Source organism: Oryza brachyantha, chromosome 1 (assembly GCF_000231095.2).
Source record: "Oryza brachyantha chromosome 1, ObraRS2, whole genome shotgun sequence".
NCBI lineage: Eukaryota > Viridiplantae > Streptophyta > Magnoliopsida > Poales > Poaceae > Oryza > Oryza brachyantha.
Window position 1 is genome coordinate 2196599 of NC_023163.2, and position 18011 is coordinate 2214609.

An 18011-nucleotide genomic window follows, 5' to 3' on the forward strand; every position below is an offset into this window, starting at 1 on the left:
TATTAATTCAGCTTTATTATTTTTGTAATTTGGAGAAAATGAATGGGTATCCCATTAAGGCATAGAAAATCCATCAACAACACTCAGGTTCGGATCATCAAATCTATCAGAAGAATTCAGAAGAGCAAAAGCACATGGGGCCAAGGCGGCCGAGATCGCAGCCACAAGAAACAAACACACAAACCGACATCAACCGACCAACCGTTAGCGAAGCGATCAAGCGAACAATCCAATCCCTGCAGATAGATGTATGTACGAGATTGGTCACCGGAGATATCAACTCAACCGACGCCGCCCGAATCAGAGAACACATCCTCCCGCGCGGTGGTGGTCACGGCAACGAGGTCCACCGTCAGGTCGAGCGTTTCAGTGAGTTCCAGCAAGCCGTACATTAGCTCGGTGATGGCGAGGTCTTCCACCCACGGAGAGTGGTCGTCCCCTCCCAGCACCTCCAGGATCTCGGCGGCGGCGCTCATGTGGACGCGGGCGGTCTCCAGCCGGTCGTGCACACGCTTGGCGATCTCGGAGCCCTTTTGGAGCAGGAAGTGGACGAGCCACACGCGGGAGTCGAAGTCGTCGACGGAGTGGAGCGGCGGCGGCGCCCACTCTCTGGGCGCTTTGCCTATGGGAGCTAGGTTGCAGGCCGCGCCCATGTTGGCGATGGCGAGGCCGACCTGCGTCGAGGCTGCCTCCAGCCCGCGCAGCATCTCCTCCATGCCGGCCATATCAGACCTCGCCTGCCCGTCGGGGGCATCGAGCAGCCCGCGGAGAAGCTCCTGGAGGTTGAGGCAGTGCCCCTCCGCCATGACCACGCGCCGCTGGAACAGCGCTTCCCAGGTGACATCCGGCTCCGGCTCCGCCTCCGCCTCCATCTCTCTCTCTCTCTCTGGATTGTCTCGAACCTCCTAATCTGCGGCTGCGAAGTGCTCGTTCATGAGGCCTCGAAAGTTCCAATGATCCGAGTTAAATAGCCGCAAACGTTAAACCTGAAACTGCCAGCTTGACAAGTGGGTCAGAACATATGTGGACCCCGGGGTTCAGTGAGAGTTCGAGGAGTCCCGTCACGAGCCCAATGTTTCACTTATCATTTTGTAATCCCAAACCGCACCAGCAACATCATGATTATCGGTAATAATACTATAAAAACAATACAAATTTAAATTTTTGAATAGAATTATCGTGGTTTTGGCGCTCAGTAGGGGGCGATTATTACTGTGGCTTTTTCAAAACAATAATTACAGTGGTGTTCGTTGAGATTGGTAATCACGATTTTACGTAAAAACCGTATGATATTATCGTGATATACGTTATAATTATCCTGATATATCACTATATCTTTTTTAAGTTTTGTTTTTTAAAATTTTAAATTCTCATGATATTTACTTAACTTACTGTTATCGTGTCGTGGTGATGTAAATGATTATCACGATAATCATCATGATTATCACGATGTTACGAAACCCGGAATTCACACTATACGCAACATTTTTTTTTTGCCCATATCCATAACGGATTGTTCATCCCCTCCGTCTCCGTCCGAGAAGTAGCTCGCCAAGTCGCCCAATTCACTGTGTCTTCTCACCCAAGGTACCCAGATATCCTCGCAAAAATCCCGCGCCTCGCATCCTTATAACGAGTCCCCCACCTTCTTTTCTACACCGCCATCACACGCAGCAGCAGCGCACAGAGGGAGAGAGCTCGTGGGAATGGATGGACCGCGGCTTGAGCGGATGGCGCTGATGGTGCCGGAAATTCTCCTGGTCGTCGCCACCTCGGAAGGGGTCCTCACCAGCATCGAGCGCGCCTTCAGCCTGTTCGAGGAGGACGCCTCCGATTCGAGCTCGAGCAGCACTGATGGCAGCGAGGACAGCTTCGACTTCGATGTCCTCGTGGAGAGCACGTACAACCCCGGCAGCGGCGACGCCGGCGAGCACAGTTTTGACTTTGAGTTCTCCGTGGATAGCAGTGGCGAGGCCAGCTTCGGCCCTGGGGCCCCCTTGGATACCACCGGTGACGAGCAGTACCAGTACACCTTCCTCGTCCCCATGGACACCAGCGGCAATGTCGAACACGCTGACGACCACGGGGAGGCCAGCAATGTCACCCCTGACCACGAGTGGCACAAGGCCGGCAGCATCGACTACTGGGCCGACACCCTCGCCAGCGCGCTCGCCCCCGACGGGCTCCTCACCTCCGCCCACCGCGAGATCACGCGCCTCGTCACGCTCCACGGAGTGGCCGTCCGCTTGCTGAACCTCTGCGTCTCCCCGCATGGCGACGAGGCGGCGTGGAAGAGGTGGAGGGGGCACCGCGAGGCCGTCGTCCTCCGTGCCCACGACGCGCTACTGAAGCTGAGCTCTGCCACGTCGGCCACCGCCGCGGCCGAGGACTTCCTCCGCCTGAGATCCGTCTTGTCCCCTCACCGGAGCGATTGGCCATCGGAGGCGAAGCGGCTCGTGTGCGACGCCAGGCGCGACGTCGACGAGGCGTGGGACGCGGTGATGCTGATGCGCGACGCCGCGGCGCGTCAGTTCTTCGAGACCTGGATGATCCTGAAAGCATCGCAGCCGCTGCAGCGCAGGCCAGTCGCTTATCGAATCGACCCCCTCTATTAGTTTTTCTGCTAGTGCAATGCTGCAATCCCCCAGGCCCCAGGATATCCAATCCTACCGACTCACTGATTAGCTTCCTGTCGGTGGATTTCACGGAGGAATTCGTCCTTTCTTCTCTGTAAAACATGATCATTTGATTCGCTGGTCAACTTTTGCTTGAACAAATTTTGTTAGGATATATCAATTCAGTCACATTGGTTTCTGAAACTTTGCATGTTGAGTATGTTCGCTCCTGATGCAACAGTTATTCACCAATCACCATCTAGAATTGCACTTGATTAGTTGAAAATTTCGGCGATTCGGCCTGACGCTAATTCGACTGGAGATGGCGGGGATGACAAATGCAAACGCCGCAATTGATTCTTCCTGGTTAAAGAACACAGCTCATTCGATCCGACAGGCGACAAGCATGCACCGACATCCAACCGGAGGGTTGACATTCTCCTGTTCGTCAACGGCAGTCGTGGTAGCCATGAAGCGTAGGCAAGTTAACCATTTCGCCACTGGACCTTGGACTCTCTACATATACTAAACTTGTGGTATTCTCTGTTCAAACAAATTCCCCGTCCAAATCTCGAGCTCCCCTTTGCTTCGATTTGAAGAAGTTCAGGATAGTTTAGTACTACTAGGGAAAATATTTTTGAAAGTTCCCGAGCATGGACACGGAAGAGAGGTCCAAGAAGAGGCTGCTGCTATGGAGCAGAGCCGTCGTCCACTTCTCCCTCTGCTTCGCCTTCGGCGTCTTCGCCGCCCTCGTGCCGCCTGCCGCCACCGGCGCCCCGTCGATCGACGTCATCGGCGCCTCGTTTCGGCCAACGGTGGCGGCGGCTACGCCTCCTCTCCCCGACCTCGACCTCCTGCTGGTCGTCACCGTCGCGCGGCCGGACGAAGACGGCATGTCCCTGGAGGCGTCGCTGACGAGGCTCGGGAACACGCTGCGGCTCGTCGCGCCGCCGCTGCTGTGGATCGTGGTCGGAGCGGAGAACAGGACGGCGACGGCGAGGGCGGTGCACGCGCTGCGTGGCACCGGAGTCATGTTCCGGCATCTCACCTATGCCGCCGAGAACTTCACCGGTCGCCCCGCGGGCGACGAGGTAGATTACCAGAGGAACGTCGCGCTGTCTCATATCCAGCTGCATCGGCTGCCCGGTGTCGTGCACTTCGCCGGCGCTTCCAGCGTCTACGACCTTCGGTTCTTTGAACAGCTCAGGCGAACTCGGTGCGTCATGCTTCTGCTATCTTGTAGTTCTGCATATTTTTTCTTTTGTTTCACTGCATTTCCCAACAGAGGTACAAAGCACATATTTTCTTTTGGACAATTCTACTGTCTCTGTCTCATGCATTAGTTTTGTGTAGAGCAGTGCACAAAATATCCAAGATGCAGCACAATAACATCTATTGTCCAATCCATGATCCAGGGGCATTGCAGCATGGCCAATAGCTACTGTGTCATCATCAGACCAGACGGTAAAATTAGAGGGACCAACCTGTAGCTCATCTCAAATCACAGGCTGGTACTCAGAGGACTTAAGTACCAATACAACAGAGACAACCCGGGACTCAAGCAGCAGTACAACACAGGCCGCAGTAGATACCAATGCAAGCAATCAAAACTCAAGCTCTAGACCTCCTGAAATAAACATATCTGGAGTTGGATTTAAGAGCTCGATGCTATGGGATTCAGAGAGGTTCATCCACAGAGAAAAGTCGACAGGCATAAATCAGGTTTGTCAGTCTAAGTCCTGCAAAAATGGCGCGCACACACAATTGAAACCAGAATTTGATGTCTTACCTGATCATGATTTTTGGTGATACCAGGATTTAATCCAACTTGTACGACAAATGGTGACTGACGACGAGGACAAAAGAAGAGGCATTCCTTCTGATTGTTCCGAGTCACAGATAATGTTGTGGCACCTTGACATGCCAAGGTACACTCCAAAAATTGAAGACCAGGAGGCTCTAGAGAAGGAAAGTCCAATGAAGGTTGACGAAGAGGTTCCATCAAAGAAGGTTGACGAAGAGGAACCCGTGACAAGATGATAGATAACCAAGGCATACTCCAACAATTAAATAACAGTAGACTCCAGAGAAACGCAAGTCTAATGAAGGGTGACGAAGAGGAACCCATGACATGATACTATTAGTTACACTGTAGAATATTACCATGTAACAAATAGAAGAATGACAAATCTACCTTCATGTATATCAGTGATTCCATACTGTGTAACACATAACTGGACCTCAAAGTGTAAAAATGGTGAATAAATCTACTCTTTTTTGAATAAGGAATAAATCTACACTGAAAAGGTCAATCATTCTTTGTCCATATTTTTCTGTAACACATCAAAATTTTGGTTTGTCATCTAAGTGCTGAACCTAGGCATAAGATCATCCTATGCATTTTCTATACTCAAAAGGCTGATCCACCTCCTTTTGTCCTCCCTAGCAAAACATCTTTGGCCTCATTAATCTTCGAAGCAAGGTAATGGCTACCCCCTGCATCCTGATGATTGGCAACCATTACCTTTTTGTGTGCCTCTTTAACCTTCTCAGGATGGACATTTTCTCTGGACGCAAGAAACATAATGTGTCTCAAATTGAACATCACCAATGATAATTCTAAATATATACAGTATAAAAAAACACTTCTACAGATGCAGCAATGACTGGTCAGACATGAGACATGTGCACATGCATTCTGTTCAAAGCTAGAAGGGAATACTCAATACCTAACTCAACATTCTACAGATGAACCAGAGCAGCCCGCTGGACGGATGAGCAGACGCAAGGGGATATACACGCCTACTCGCTGGAGTCGGCGGCGATCGCCGTCGCCATCGGCGCTGCAGCAAGAAGGCGGTGGAGTCTTCGCGGAGGTGGAACCCTACTTGGGCTGGGCGGCCTGGGCCTCTTCTAGTTCGTATAGAAAGGTCGGATGGGCCGATGGCTCTGTGGAATACGTCTTCATCATAGTAAATACGTTTCCGATAGGAGAAGACGGTCTAAACGTGATACGCTTTCATCCTCTTCCACCTCTCGCCTCGCCTCCCTCTCTTCGCTGCGAAGGAAGGAGGCGATCTTCGTCTAGGTCTCCACGCGCTTTCACCTCCGTATTTTACTAGCACCCCCTCTTTGTCCTCGCCCAAGCCCTCGACCTCATCCGCCTCGTCTCGCCTCGCGTTAGGTGGTGTTATCCCTGCCCCTCGCCCGCGTTTCCCCTTCGCCGCCACGCCGAACGCCATGGGCGCGGCCCAAGACAACCACGAGGAGGCCAGCCCCCTCCTTCCGCAGGAAGGTGCTGGGGAGAAGCTCCCCCCGTCGTCGCCTCCGCATCCGCGGGCGCTGGAGGCCGCCAAGGGCTGCGCCGATGGAGTCCCCGTCGTTATGGGCGAGCCGCTCGCGGCCCCCGCGGGCGGCGTCCCGCGGGAGAGCTGGAACTCGGGGGTCCTCTCCTGCCTTGGCCGCAACGACGAGTTCTGCAGCAGCGACCTCGAAGTGTGTACGTGCTTGACGCCCTCAGGCCTCAGATCTCTCGGGTGTTGGGTTGGGGGTTGCGTGTGTTTCTCGTTAGCGATGGAGATCTCTTAGCGATGCTCGTGGTTTCGTGGTGGGGGAGGATATAAGAGAATAATTTGGGGCACGATTTTGGCATACACGTTGAGATCAGTTAGGGATTTTTCACTAATTTTGGCAATGAGAGGTCCATAAATTGTTAGTACTGATTGCAATTGTTACAACTTAAGATCTCTCCACTTCTGGTTCAATTCTTGTGCGACTTGTGATGCTATTTAATAGTTTTACATTGTTTACAATTGATTGAAATGTTAGAATTGATTCTAGCTGGCAAAATACTCCTTGGGCGTTAAATATGTATTAATCACTTCAAGATTAAGCTGATTTGTCCTGACTATGATGCACATTTGCAACTTACAAGGAACCTACAACATATAGTGCTTTCCCTAAATTGATAGTCGCAACTAGCATTTAAAGTGCTATAGATGAATTGCACCTCTTCTTCTAGCTATAAAACTGTGCAGCTAATGGACAGGATGAATTTCTTTTGACAAATGCTGTTCGAGCTAGACACATATGCCATTTGTATCCACTCATGGCTGGAAGCCTGGAATGATTGTGGCCAGCTTGTTTTGCTTCATGGCAAAGCATAAAAGTTGAAAATATTTTTTCCTTTCATCAACCGACCAAATTTTTAGTCTTCTCTTTGTTTTAATTTCTTTATGTGTCCCATTAAACTGATAATCATGTTTGGATTTTATTAGGTCTTCTTGGAAGCATAGCACCATGTGTGCTGTATGGTAGTAATGTTGAGAGGTTTGCAGCCAGACCAGGAACTTTTGCAAACAGCTGCTTGCCTTACACTGGCCTCTATATGCTTGGGAATTCTCTCTTTGGGTGGAACTGCCTAGCCCCATGGTTCTCTCATCGCACTCGTACAGCTATTCGTCAACGATACAATCTGGAGGCAAGTTTTGTCTAGTTACTTTTGTGGATGATTTTCTCATTTCGCAGCGAGTTAATAGTTGTTAATTGCCACTCTTGGAAGCTCTGCAACAACGGCCCTACACTCAGAAATTTCTGCCATCTGTACTATCAATTTGTCCCTGATGACATTGTAAGCAATTTTTTGACATGGCTACTTTGCGTGTTTATCTTTCAGGGTGGCTTTGAGGCTTTCGCTAAGCAGTGTGGGTGCTGCCTCAGCCTTGTTGAGGATGAGGAGAACCGTGAGCATCTTGAGGTTGCCTGCGACCTTGCAACTCACTACTTCTGTCACCCTTGTGCACTATGCCAAGAGGGACGTGAGCTGCGGCGCAGGGTCCCCCATCCTGGCTTCAACGGGCGGTCTGTCATCGTCATGGTGCCACCCATGGAGCAGACTATGGGTCGTGGCATGTGAACTGTGTCAACATCTGCTCTTGTCTAGTTGCATTTGTGTTATGTGATGTTCTCTATTGCAATGGTGAACTCTGTATGTTCGTCCGTAAATACGAGTTTGTGACATGGGATCATGATGCGCAATGGGACTCCAGCCTGTTCTTCTGAATCGCGTTGGTCAATCTGAATTTGTCTGCTCCTTGTGGGCAGCCTGTGTATTGTACCATTCCGAATTTAAATTGTACCATCATGTTTTGTGTTTGTTCGCAATCCACTTAACCTGGCAATGTGAATTATATTATCTCTAATGGGCACCCCTTGCCTATTTGAAACTGGCATTCATTGTGTTCTCAAATCGGCTGGAAGCTGTGAATTCAACGGCTTTAATTCAATGCAACAGTGGCAAAATACAAGATAGACCGAAACATAATATTTATTGCTCAATTTCGAAACATTCAGAATTCAACACGATTTGTTAAAATCAAAATCAAACGCGATTTGATGTTACAAAGTGTAACGGAATGGACAAGTTGGGTTGGGCCAGGCGGGTGAGGCCCACACACTAGTTGGAGGATAGAGAGAGCCAAACCGCCTCAAATCCGGCCCAGTCTAGCGCCGTTGCGTACTGGAGTAGTAGTTTACTCCTCCGTTGATTTCAACCTCGCGGCCGTCCCCGTCGAGCTCCCCCGCCGCCGGAGCAAAGATGGCCGACGACAGCGCCTCCCCGTCGCCGTCCTCGGCCTCGCCGCTCCAGAACCACCGCGACGGAATCAAGTCATCAGGTCAGCGCATCTCCTTCTGTTTCCTCCTCTCGCCGTCGTTCTGGAATTTCGTGGAACATTTGGCGCGCGCGGGTTGCCTGCTGGAGCGCGCCCAAAACCGCCCTTTGGGTGCGCATGCCGGTTGCTTCGAGTATAGCTTTCTCGCCTTCCTGGAGATTGGAGAAGAGAGCCTCTTCTCCGTTAAGGTTCGAATAGTGCTAGGTTGGATCAGCGAGAAGTTAAAAAGCTTGAAATTAAAACAGTAGGTCGATAATGGTATCTTGTACCTCTCTAGGCTCTAGAATGAACCATATGAGTGACTGAGGTTGGTAAATTTAGCAGGTTAGCATGCCGTAGCCAACTATTTGACCTGTACTGGACTGTGAATGCGATTAACCTGTTTTAAAGCTTACTAAGGGCACCTGCTCTGTGATTCAACACCAATTAATCTAATGTTAGGTTCTTTAGGAAAAAAAAATCAATCTAATGTTAGGAATAAGCACCCGTAGTCGGTTGATTCTGTGCACATTAGCCCTACTAAACTAATCTTATGTGGAACTGCAGTGGTGAAAAAAGGACAAAGTACAGAATAAACTAAATGCATTCTGGTTCATCATATTCGTGGAAAGCTTTGTTTCTAGAGCACTAGTTATCAAAGCCTTTAGTTGTTTGGGTTTCTGGTTTCAGTGCGCAACACAGCAGCCAGCCGGAGGAGGGAACAAGCTATTGCAATTGGGAAGGAAAGACGAGAAGCCTTGATCCGTGCAAAGCGTGTGTGTCGAGCTCCACTTTCTGGCAGCAATGAGGCTGAAATGGAAGAGGGTGATATGATGGTTGATGAGGGGAAAGCATCTCTTGAGGCAAAGACTGCTAATACTGTTGAAGAATTGAAATCTGCTTTGTCAAACCAGTATAGACCCTCTCCTACATTTCTTTTATGTATTAATATAAGCCCCTGTCATGAACATTATTCACTTCTCTCTCTTTTTCCTAATAAAATACCTGGTTGTGTAATTAACATTTTTTTAATTATTTTGTTGTGCATTTGTTTTACAGATGATCAAAATTTATTCTATAATTCGGTTATATTGCGCATGAAGAGTGATTTTCATTATATTTCACTGCCATTCTATGAATTTTTCAAAACCCTATTCCGCCAACATGAACCAAATGTCCCACTCTTCTCTTAGATATTCTATTTTATTCACTTGTCTTTTACATGTTGTCAGGTGCTAAAGGTTAGGTTTAAACACTTATAAGTTCCAACTTAAAAACTATGAAAATGTGGAAGCATATATTGAAAGTACTCAGGTTCTGAAGTGTAATCTTTAACCATCAGTAAATATGACTTCTCTCAGGGGGAAAGGTGCTCAGAAGAAGAAGATAGAGGTGCTTCGTGATTTGAGACGCTTGTTGTCACAGCCTGAAGTACCTCTAGTTGATGCTGCAATTAAAGCAGGAGCGGTTCCTCTTTTAGTGCAATATCTATCCTTTGGATCATCAGATGAGCAGGTTGATCATGCTGCACTAATTGTTTCCATAGTTAGATCTTCATTACTGAGTTCAGGTTTATATTTATTTGGACCCTAACTTCAATGCTATTATGTTTTCAGTTGTAGAGTTGAATGTATTCAGCATTTGAATTGCATATCTTCTGTTATAATTATTTGTAACTTTGTCTATTATCCAGACCATTCATGTCTCCATGATTTATGCAGTTGCTTGAGGCAGCTTGGTGCCTTACAAACATAGCAGCCGGGGAACCAGAAGAAACAAAATCCTTGCTGCCTGCTCTACCATTGCTTATTGCTCACCTTGGTGGTTGGTTTCATCTCTCTTTTGGTCGAAATTAAACAGTGCTATTCAATCTTATCTCCATTCCCACTAGGAAGATATTGCTCCGTGTTTCTTTGCAATACACATTTCTCAAGAATGATGACTTGTAGACATTTTTTTGACTATTTGGTTCGAAATTGGACCTTTGACTATGCGAAAAATCTAATCAAACTACATGTGTTGGTTAGAAAAGAGCTCCACACTTGTTGCTGAGCAATGTGCATGGGCCATTGGTAATGTTGCTGGTGAAGGAGTAGAGCTGAGAAGCACATTACTTGCACAAGGTGTTTTGCAGCCTCTTACCCGTTTAATGCTATCCAATAAGGGTTCTACAGCAAGAACTGCTGCTTGGGCTATGTCAAATCTCATCAAGGTTGTACTCATAAACTCTCTTGCTCTCATTGATGAGTCTCAATTTTCTAAGCGATATTTTAGGCACCATTATAAGTTTACAACGACCTTTTCAATACATGCATTTATCTACTCCCTGAGCATCACTTCACTAACCGATTTGTTTCTCTTGTAATCTAGGGGCCTGATCCGAAGGCTGCAAATGAACTTATTAACGTTGATGGCGTGCTAAATGCAATCATAATGTACCTGGAAAAGGGGTATGTATCTTCATGGACATCCTTTTATTTTGCATTGAACTTGGATTGCTTTATATTGGCAGTATTGCAGTAGCTCTTTCTTGTCAATCTTATCATATATACTTCTGCGCTATGTTGTATATTTGGTACTATTTTCCTTATCCGTTTGTTCTTTCCATCAGTTATTATTGTGTGGTATGTTGTATTGTTGGGTTGCTTGGCAGTTGGTACTATCTTCCTTATGCAGCTGATTTAGCTCTGCTTAATGTTTGAGGAATTTGACATAACTTCTCAATGGCATGGATTATTGAACTGGTGTGGACCTTTTTAATCATGACTATTATTGAGAGTAACACCTGGATTCATCAGGGATGAAGAACTAGCAACTGAGGTGGCATGGGTTGTGGTCTATCTTTCAGCACTTTCAGAAAGAGCTATCACATTAATAGTAAGAAGTTCCGTGCCTCAGTTGCTGATTGGGCGACTGTTCTCATCTGATAACTTGCAGATGCTCATCCCGGTATGATCCATTTCCCTCTGTCTCATAATGTTCCTTCCTTTTTCTTGTTCACAGTTTTGCTTCCTTTTACTAATGCTCAGCAAACTGACCTATGCGTCAAAAGTTACATACAAACTGACCTATGTATCAAAAGTTACATCTCTTAGTTCAAAACGATAACATTAATAACTCTTTGTAGAATCTGGTTGTTAATAAGGCAGGCACTTTATAATCAGTTCATATCTCCTTGGGAGGAATCTTTTTATTAGTTTATATTTGGTAAAGGAGGTGATAGTGATTTACCATTTATGTAATAGTTACTTGTAAGGATATATTTTTACTCCCACTTATTAGGATTCTGCAATTACTATCAAATATATATACTGAATATGGAATTTACATTGCAATTACTTTGATGCTTCTACTTTAAGTTTAGGTACTTCGGGCTCTGGGAAATCTTATAGCCGCTGATGACTACATGGTTGATTCAGTCCTACTTGTTGGAAACAATATCATTGGTAAGCTCGCAATCATTTTCCTACTGTATCATGTTGTGTTTATTCATCAGCTAACAGTTCCTTGCTTCCTGGAGAATATCATTTCAAATTGCAAGCACTAACTAATTGCTGTTATTAGATCAAGCATTGTCAGGTCTTATAAAATGTTTGAAGAGTGATAACAGGGTTCTCAGAAAGGTCTGCTCTCCGTTACCTGTTGAACCTGTTTAGGCTTGGAAAACTCCTGTAATTCTTTGATTTACCCTATGAAATTTGTGGACTACTTTTGCAGGAGGCATCATGGGCTCTGTCAAATATAGCTGCAGGCAGTTTTGAGCACAAGAAACTGATTTTTGTCAGTGAGGCCACGCCTCTGCTGATACACCTCATCACCAGCGCACAATTTGACATCCGCAGGGAAGCAGCATACACCTTAGGAAATCTGTGTGTTGTCCCTACTGGAAATTGTGAACTCCCAACAATAATTGTGGAACATCTAGTAGCTATCGTCGATGGCGGAGCCCTTCCAGGATTTATACATTTGGTCAGATCTGCTGATGTAGATACTGCAGGGCTTGGGCTTCAGTTCCTAGAACTGGTGAGAAAAATCTTTACTGTGTTTGCTACCTCTTTTTTTTTTATTCTTTAAACCCTGTTCACTTGGCAAGCATCATTGCTGAACACATGTTTCTTCTTCCATAGATACATTTTGGTTTCACAAAAAACCGAATACCATTTTGCAGGTGATGAGAGGGTACCCCAATAAGCAAGGCCCAAAGCTTGTGGAGATGGAGGACGGCATCGAGGCCATGGAGAGGTTTCAGTTCCACGACAACGAGCAGATGAGGAACATGGCGAATGGGCTGGTCGACGAATACTTCGGCGAGGATTATGGCCTCGACGAGTGAGTGACATAGCTGAATACCATTCGTACATCAGGTTGGAAGGGCAGCAGCTGTTCATGTGTCCGCACTGTAATACGCATTCTCACAGTACTGAATTACGATGACGTGAAAATTAGTATGCTTGCCATGTACCTTAGCCGTATATTACTGCTCCAGTGTTGTGGACTTGTTAAATGTGAAAATCATTTGCCTGCCATTGTTCATCTTACGGACACTTGTGAAAATTATGAGCAAAACGCTCATGTTATTACGTCATAGACGGTGTTATGTATGATTAGATTGTAGCAAAATGCTGGAAATATTTGCTAGTTACAGTAGCAAAACACTCTAATTTCTTTTGCATAAATCGCAATAATAACAAGAGAGAAAAAAAAAAAGCTACGGGTAGGGTAGAGAAGGAGCTCGTGTAATCCTCAAATTGAACTAAACGCTAACCACAGATGATTCACAGTTAAGCGGCATTTGTGCTGCTCTTCTCTCTCGCGCGCATTTCGTCGAGCAAGTCTCCGGCCGGCGACGAGGTCCTGGCCTCCCACTCCCGGAAGTCCGCCTTCACCTCCGCCGCCTCCTCCTCGAGCCCCAGCCGCTTCATCCCCCTCGCCATTACCCTGTACATGTACTCGTCCACCTCGCAGCCTCCCATCCTCACCGCCGCCTCGTACACCCTCCACGCCGCGCGCGCCCTCCCCTTCGCCACCAGCGCGCGCACCAGCCGCGTCAGCTTGTACACGTCCTCCTCCCCCTCCACGAACCCGCCGCCCCTCTCCTTCTCCTCCAGGAACGCCTCCACGAGCGCGTCCACGGCGGCGGCGCCGTCCTCGGAGGCCGGCGAGGAGGAGACGAACGTGGCGTAAAGGGCCGGGTCGGGCCGGTACCAGGGCTCGTCGCGGGCGACGTGGAGTGCGGCGAGGGCGAGGGACCAGTGGCCCTGGCGCTGGAGCTCGGCCATGGCGGCCAGGAGGTCGCTCTTGAGGAGGCGGCCGAGGGAGGAGGAGGCCGCGGCGGCGGCGGCGGCCGGGGAGCGGTCGGAGGAGGTGAGGCGCTTGAGGGACTGCACGGCGAGGATGGCCTCCGTGGAGAGGGAGCGGCCGCGCTGGAGCGGGCCGCGGTTGTCGCGCGGGCCGCAGGTGATGCGCCCCCGCACGGGGTGGGCGCTATGGCGGCCGGGATTCGCGCGTCGGGTCGGGGAGGTGAGGTGTGGGAGGGAGAGGAGAGACGCCATGGCTCGTCGATTGTTTGAGGCGCGGAGAGAGTGGAAGCTAGCGAGAGCGGAGAAGGGAGATGGGAGCCTGGGAGCCGTCTGATCCTTTTAACTTTTCTTTCTTTCTTTCTTTCTTTTTGCTTTTGGTATTTCACTATATTCAAGTGCGATCTTAAGCCAAATTCATCACCCGTTTGAACATTAATTCCTATTCATTTCGGAAAAAATCTGAAGACATTTAAATTCTTCATATGAATGTACCAAACAATTCCATATCTAACTCTAACACTTCCTAATCCCTCCGGTCAAAAATATTTATTGTTTATAACAAGATTTGATTAAATTTATAAAATTTTGACTATCAATAATTTCATAAATGCTTAGTTTAAAAAATAAATTATTCACATAGATTTTTATTAAAAAGTACTATCAATTATTATAAAGTTTATTAGATATTATAAATTTGTTACATAAAATTAGTTATCGAATTTTTAAAAATTTAGCCAAATCTTACCCTAAACTGCAAAATGTTTTTAACCGGTGGAAGTATAATTCAAAACAAATGGATTATAAAGTATCATCTAGATCTATCACTTTTTATATTCAGAGATGAATGACATAGTGGTATCATAGAATGCATTTTTTTCGGTCATGCTCACTCCAGTAAAAAATATTTGTCATTTAGGACAATATTTGGTCAAATCTTTAAAATTTCATTAATTATTTCTGAAATGCTTAGTTTAAATATAAAACAAATGATATACATAGTTTTTCCTTAAAAAATACTATCATAATACCATAAACTTATTTAATTTTATAAGATTATTCTGGTAGTAAACGATAAATATTTTTAACTACACTGTATACAGCTAAAGTGAAACACACGGCACTTTGTTTTTACCAAAATTGCTATTGGATGGTTTGCTTTGAGGCTAAAATTGCCTTTACCAAAATATATCTATAAGAAAATTTATCATTACCAATATTAGATAAGATAAAATTATGTTCGGTTTTAGGTCGAAATGAGCCAAAAACAGAATCTCATGGAGTATTGTGTGGTTTCTAGCAAAATACATCGCTAAAATTTGATCCCAAACCGTCAGCATGGATATTTTGTTGGTAAATTTAATTTTAATTTTAGATCGCTAGCTGTCTCGAAATAAGATTTTTTTTATTTTTTCGTGTCCAACGTTTGACCATTCGTCTTATTTGAAAATTTTATATAAAAACTTTAAAAAAATTAGTCACATACTATTTATGTTTTATTCTCTAGTAAAAATAAAAATATTAATTATAAAAATTTTTCAGATAAGACAAATGATTAAACATTGGATACGGAAAAACGAAAAACTATATTATTTGGGGACGGATGCAGCAGTGAACTACACCTACCACTCCATGCGTTGCACGCGTCCCAAAACCAACCAAGTGATCCACTGCTCTGAGCAGAGCTCACCATTCCCGTGCCCCCCATTGACCCGTCAGTGAGGGGCGCCAATGGCGGCCGCGGTGCTCCTGGCCGCCGTCCTGGCGCTGTCCCGGCTCCCTCTGCCCCTCTCCGCCGCGGCCGCCGTCGGTGACACTGACACGGCCGCGGCGGCCGCGGACCGCATCACGGCCCTGCCGGGGCAGCCGCCGGTCAGCTTCTCCATGTACTCCGGGTACGTCACCGTCGACGCCGCGGCCGGGCGCGCGCTCTTCTACTGGCTCATCGAGGCCGCCGTCGCCGACCCGGCGCCCGCGCCGCTCGTGCTCTGGCTCAACGGCGGGCCCGGGTGCTCCTCCGTCGGCTACGGCGCGTCCGAGGAGCTCGGCGCGTTCCGGATCAACCCCGACGGGAAGTCCCTCTACTTGAACCCCTATCCCTGGAACAAAGGTCCAATTTCTGTTCTCATGGCGGCCGTTTCGTTTGAGTCCCGAAATGCGCTCTTCATTTCGATGGATTGTTCGTTTGGTTGCAGTGGCCAACATGTTGTTCTTGGACTCACCGGCCGGCGTCGGCTACTCCTACTCCAACACCACCTCCGATCTGTTCACTGCTGGTGATAACAAGACAGGTGACTTGGAAGCAATTCAACTTCTTGTTTACTGTGAAGTAGCTCTGATGCTAGTGCTGGTGTGCAGCTCATGATTCGTATATTTTCTTGGTGAATTGGTTGGAACGGTTTCCACAGTACAAGTACCGCGATTTCTACATTTCCGGAGAGAGCTATGGAGGTGAACTGCAATCATAATTGGTTGATTATGGGATGGAAGCTCTGCATTTTAGCAGTACCAGCCATTGCATATACACTACTCTCTTTATGTTTCAGCTTATTCACTCTTGCTGCAATTACTATTTTTCAGGGCACTATGTCCCTCAGTTGTCTCAGCTAGTGTACTGGAATAACAAAGGTGTTGATAAGCCTGTCCTAAACTTTAAAGGCTTTATGGTGACAACTTTGTGTGCTCTCTGAAAGAATACATTTTTTTGATCACTTTGTATTTATAAATGATCAGTTGATGTTTCAAAACTGCTAGGTTGGAAATGCGGTAATCGACGATTACCATGACTATGTTGGCACATTTGAGTACTGGTGGACACACGGGTTGATATCCGATGATACATATCAGAAGTTGCAGGTGTCCTGTGATTTTGGATCATCTGCACACCCATCAAAAGCATGTGACAAGATTTATGAAGTGGCCGAGGCTGAACAAGGGAACATTGATGCATACAGCATCTACACCCCTACCTGTAAAAAAACTTCGTTTCTCAAGCGAAGGTTAATAAAGGGCAACATGGTGAGTTTGTCCACTCTAAACTAAAACTAGAAGTCAGTTGGTTTTTGGTAATAGCATGGTTTTGATCAATGTGCAGCAACGCAACTGCTTATAGTGTTATTCAGACACCCTCTGAATATACGGTGAAACATGAATTACTTCATTTATTGCTTCCTAACTGCAATTTTAAAAATGTAGCCATGGTTGCCTAGAGGATATGATCCCTGCACTGAAAAGTACTCCACCAAGTATTACAACCTACCAGAGGTGCAAAAGGCTTTTCATGCTAATGTCACTGGAATACCGTATGCCTGGACCACCTGCAGGTCTGCTCAATTGATTTCATCTTGCTATAATCACAAGTAGTTCAGCAAAGTCTGTTTGGCAATGTAATCTATGCTGAGATTCTGGTAACTATTTTCAGCGATGACTTGTTTTATTATTGGAAAGATTCACCAAGGTCCATGCTTCCTATTTACCGTGAACTTATTGCAGCCGGTCTAAGAATATGGGTTTTCAGGTACACCAATTTCATTTTGTTTTGCGGAAAAGATGGTTTGCACTGTACCCTAACTCTTTGACAGCGGCATTATTAATGATCTAATAGATTCGTAAATCATGATAATCATAGTGTCTGGTACAGTAATATAAAAGTAATGGAACTGTCAATCAATGTGAACTTACTATTTATATTGGATAATTTGGCAGCGGCGATGCTGATTCTGTAGTCCCCCTCACTGCGACAAGATACTCCATTGATGCACTCCATCTACCTACTGTGACTAATTGGTATCCTTGGTATGATGATGATGAGGTTAGTCAGTGACAGCACTACAACCCTGCCAGTTCTATTGCTCATTCTCTTTTCTATCTTTATCATTTGTTGATGGTGTGAATGATACTTAGGTTGCTGGTTGGTGTCAAGTGTACCAAGGATTGACACTGGTGACGATTCGAGGAGCAGGGCACGAAGTTCCTCTCCATCGTCCGCGGCAAGCCTTAAAGCTCTTTGAGCATTTCCTGCAAGATAATCCCATGCCTCAGCCTGTACATAGCATTCAGTCCTTTTAGAATTTTCTTCCATTTAATGTGGAAGATCATGCCGCGAGGCCATCATGTTGTATAATTTTAAGCCTGGGTCGCACATTTTCTGATGAACGGATTTCATCTGTTCAAATAACATCTGGCCACTCATCATTCTTAATTAATTTAACTATATATTCCCAGTAACTTCAGAAATCAGAAATAATGCTCATCCTGTTGAAAGTTTTGTATTTTAGTTGATGTGTACCATAAGGGCGAGATGGAAATGTAGCTCCAAAATTTACGAGCTTGCTTCTCGGACAAGCCAGAACACATAATGAATATACATATCTATCATGCGCGTTTCACCTCATAGTACTTACTTAAGAACCGTAAAATTACTCATAATTCTATCTTTCTAGATACAG

General features: G+C 46.2%; 7 protein-coding genes across 7 annotated transcripts; 5 read left to right on the forward strand and 2 right to left on the reverse strand.

Annotated features, from left to right (window-relative positions):
• Nucleotides 1-7: 7 nt before the first annotated feature.
• LOC121055129 lies at nt 8-1120 on the reverse strand. Its single transcript, XM_040526665.1, has 2 exons — nt 1109-1120; nt 8-905 (listed from the first exon to the last, which is right to left on the reverse strand). The coding sequence occupies exons 1-2, from the start codon at nt 1118-1120 to the stop codon at nt 282-284; spliced, it is 636 nt and encodes a 211-aa protein (XP_040382599.1). The 3' UTR covers nt 8-281.
• A 346-nt stretch (nt 1121-1466) lies between these two features.
• Nucleotides 1467-2795, forward strand: LOC102721974. Its single transcript, XM_015841277.2, has one exon. It carries the CDS (start codon nt 1707-1709, stop codon nt 2613-2615), a length of 909 nt encoding a protein of 302 aa, XP_015696763.1. The 5' UTR covers nt 1467-1706; the 3' UTR covers nt 2616-2795.
• A 396-nt stretch (nt 2796-3191) lies between these two features.
• Nucleotides 3192-4896, forward strand: LOC102722264 (probable glucuronosyltransferase Os01g0157700). The gene is made up of 3 exons (XM_006645456.3): nt 3192-3831; nt 4031-4337; nt 4431-4896. Exons 1-3 carry the CDS (start codon nt 3269-3271, stop codon nt 4653-4655), a joined length of 1095 nt encoding a protein of 364 aa, XP_006645519.1. The 5' UTR covers nt 3192-3268; the 3' UTR covers nt 4656-4896.
• A 763-nt stretch (nt 4897-5659) lies between these two features.
• LOC102721205 (cell number regulator 8) lies at nt 5660-7782 on the forward strand. The gene is made up of 3 exons (XM_006643709.3): nt 5660-6114; nt 6893-7095; nt 7291-7782. Exons 1-3 carry the CDS (start codon nt 5856-5858, stop codon nt 7528-7530), a joined length of 702 nt encoding a protein of 233 aa, XP_006643772.1. The 5' UTR covers nt 5660-5855; the 3' UTR covers nt 7531-7782.
• Nucleotides 7783-8143: 361 nt separating this feature from the next.
• LOC102721489 (importin subunit alpha-2) lies at nt 8144-12614 on the forward strand. The gene is made up of 11 exons (XM_006643710.3): nt 8144-8290; nt 8957-9179; nt 9628-9781; nt 9988-10090; nt 10294-10478; nt 10637-10716; nt 11065-11215; nt 11631-11712; nt 11831-11889; nt 11984-12289; nt 12435-12614. The coding sequence occupies exons 1-11, from the start codon at nt 8212-8214 to the stop codon at nt 12597-12599; spliced, it is 1587 nt and encodes a 528-aa protein (XP_006643773.1). The 5' UTR covers nt 8144-8211; the 3' UTR covers nt 12600-12614.
• Nucleotides 12615-12994: 380 nt separating this feature from the next.
• On the reverse strand, nt 12995-13867 carry LOC102722541 (protein THYLAKOID ASSEMBLY 8, chloroplastic-like). The gene is given in 2 exon segments (XM_040527581.1): nt 12995-13075; nt 13078-13867. Coding segments are annotated over 2 exon segments (807 nt in total). The 5' UTR covers nt 13819-13867; the 3' UTR covers nt 12995-13009.
• Nucleotides 13868-15219: 1352 nt separating this feature from the next.
• On the forward strand, nt 15220-17928 carry LOC102722818 (serine carboxypeptidase II-1). The gene is made up of 9 exons (XM_040527681.1): nt 15220-15673; nt 15759-15854; nt 15922-16014; nt 16144-16229; nt 16318-16581; nt 16759-16886; nt 16985-17080; nt 17269-17374; nt 17467-17928. The coding sequence occupies exons 1-9, from the start codon at nt 15295-15297 to the stop codon at nt 17629-17631; spliced, it is 1413 nt and encodes a 470-aa protein (XP_040383615.1). The 5' UTR covers nt 15220-15294; the 3' UTR covers nt 17632-17928.
• The last annotated feature ends 83 nt before the right edge of the window (nt 17929-18011 follow it).

Excerpts from the sequence above, each read along its gene's own strand:
- LOC102721489 (XM_006643710.3), top strand. The coding sequence starts at position 8,212 with ATGGCCGACGACAGCGCCTCCCCGTCGCCGTCCTCGGCCTCGCCGCTC. Across the intron at positions 11,713-11,830 it reads TGTTGGAAACAATATCATTG|ATCAAGCATTGTCAGGTCTT; the intron begins GTAAGCTCGCAA and ends TGCTGTTATTAG. Across the intron at positions 12,290-12,434 it reads GGCTTCAGTTCCTAGAACTG|GTGATGAGAGGGTACCCCAA; the intron begins GTGAGAAAAATC and ends ACCATTTTGCAG.
- LOC102721974 (XM_015841277.2), top strand. The coding sequence starts at position 1,707 with ATGGATGGACCGCGGCTTGAGCGGATGGCGCTGATGGTGCCGGAAATT.
- LOC102721205 (XM_006643709.3), top strand. The coding sequence starts at position 5,856 with ATGGGCGCGGCCCAAGACAACCACGAGGAGGCCAGCCCCCTCCTTCCG. Across the intron at positions 6,115-6,892 it reads CAGCAGCGACCTCGAAGTGT|GTCTTCTTGGAAGCATAGCA; the intron begins GTACGTGCTTGA and ends GGATTTTATTAG. Across the intron at positions 7,096-7,290 it reads GTCAACGATACAATCTGGAG|GGTGGCTTTGAGGCTTTCGC; the intron begins GCAAGTTTTGTC and ends TTTATCTTTCAG.
- LOC102722818 (XM_040527681.1), top strand. The coding sequence starts at position 15,295 with ATGGCGGCCGCGGTGCTCCTGGCCGCCGTCCTGGCGCTGTCCCGGCTC. Across the intron at positions 16,015-16,143 it reads TTCCGGAGAGAGCTATGGAG|GGCACTATGTCCCTCAGTTG; the intron begins GTGAACTGCAAT and ends ACTATTTTTCAG. Across the intron at positions 17,375-17,466 it reads CTTGGTATGATGATGATGAG|GTTGCTGGTTGGTGTCAAGT; the intron begins GTTAGTCAGTGA and ends AATGATACTTAG.
- LOC102722264 (XM_006645456.3), top strand. The coding sequence starts at position 3,269 with ATGGACACGGAAGAGAGGTCCAAGAAGAGGCTGCTGCTATGGAGCAGA. Across the intron at positions 3,832-4,030 it reads GAACAGCTCAGGCGAACTCG|GGGCATTGCAGCATGGCCAA; the intron begins GTGCGTCATGCT and ends TCCATGATCCAG. Across the intron at positions 4,338-4,430 it reads AGTCGACAGGCATAAATCAG|GATTTAATCCAACTTGTACG; the intron begins GTTTGTCAGTCT and ends TGGTGATACCAG.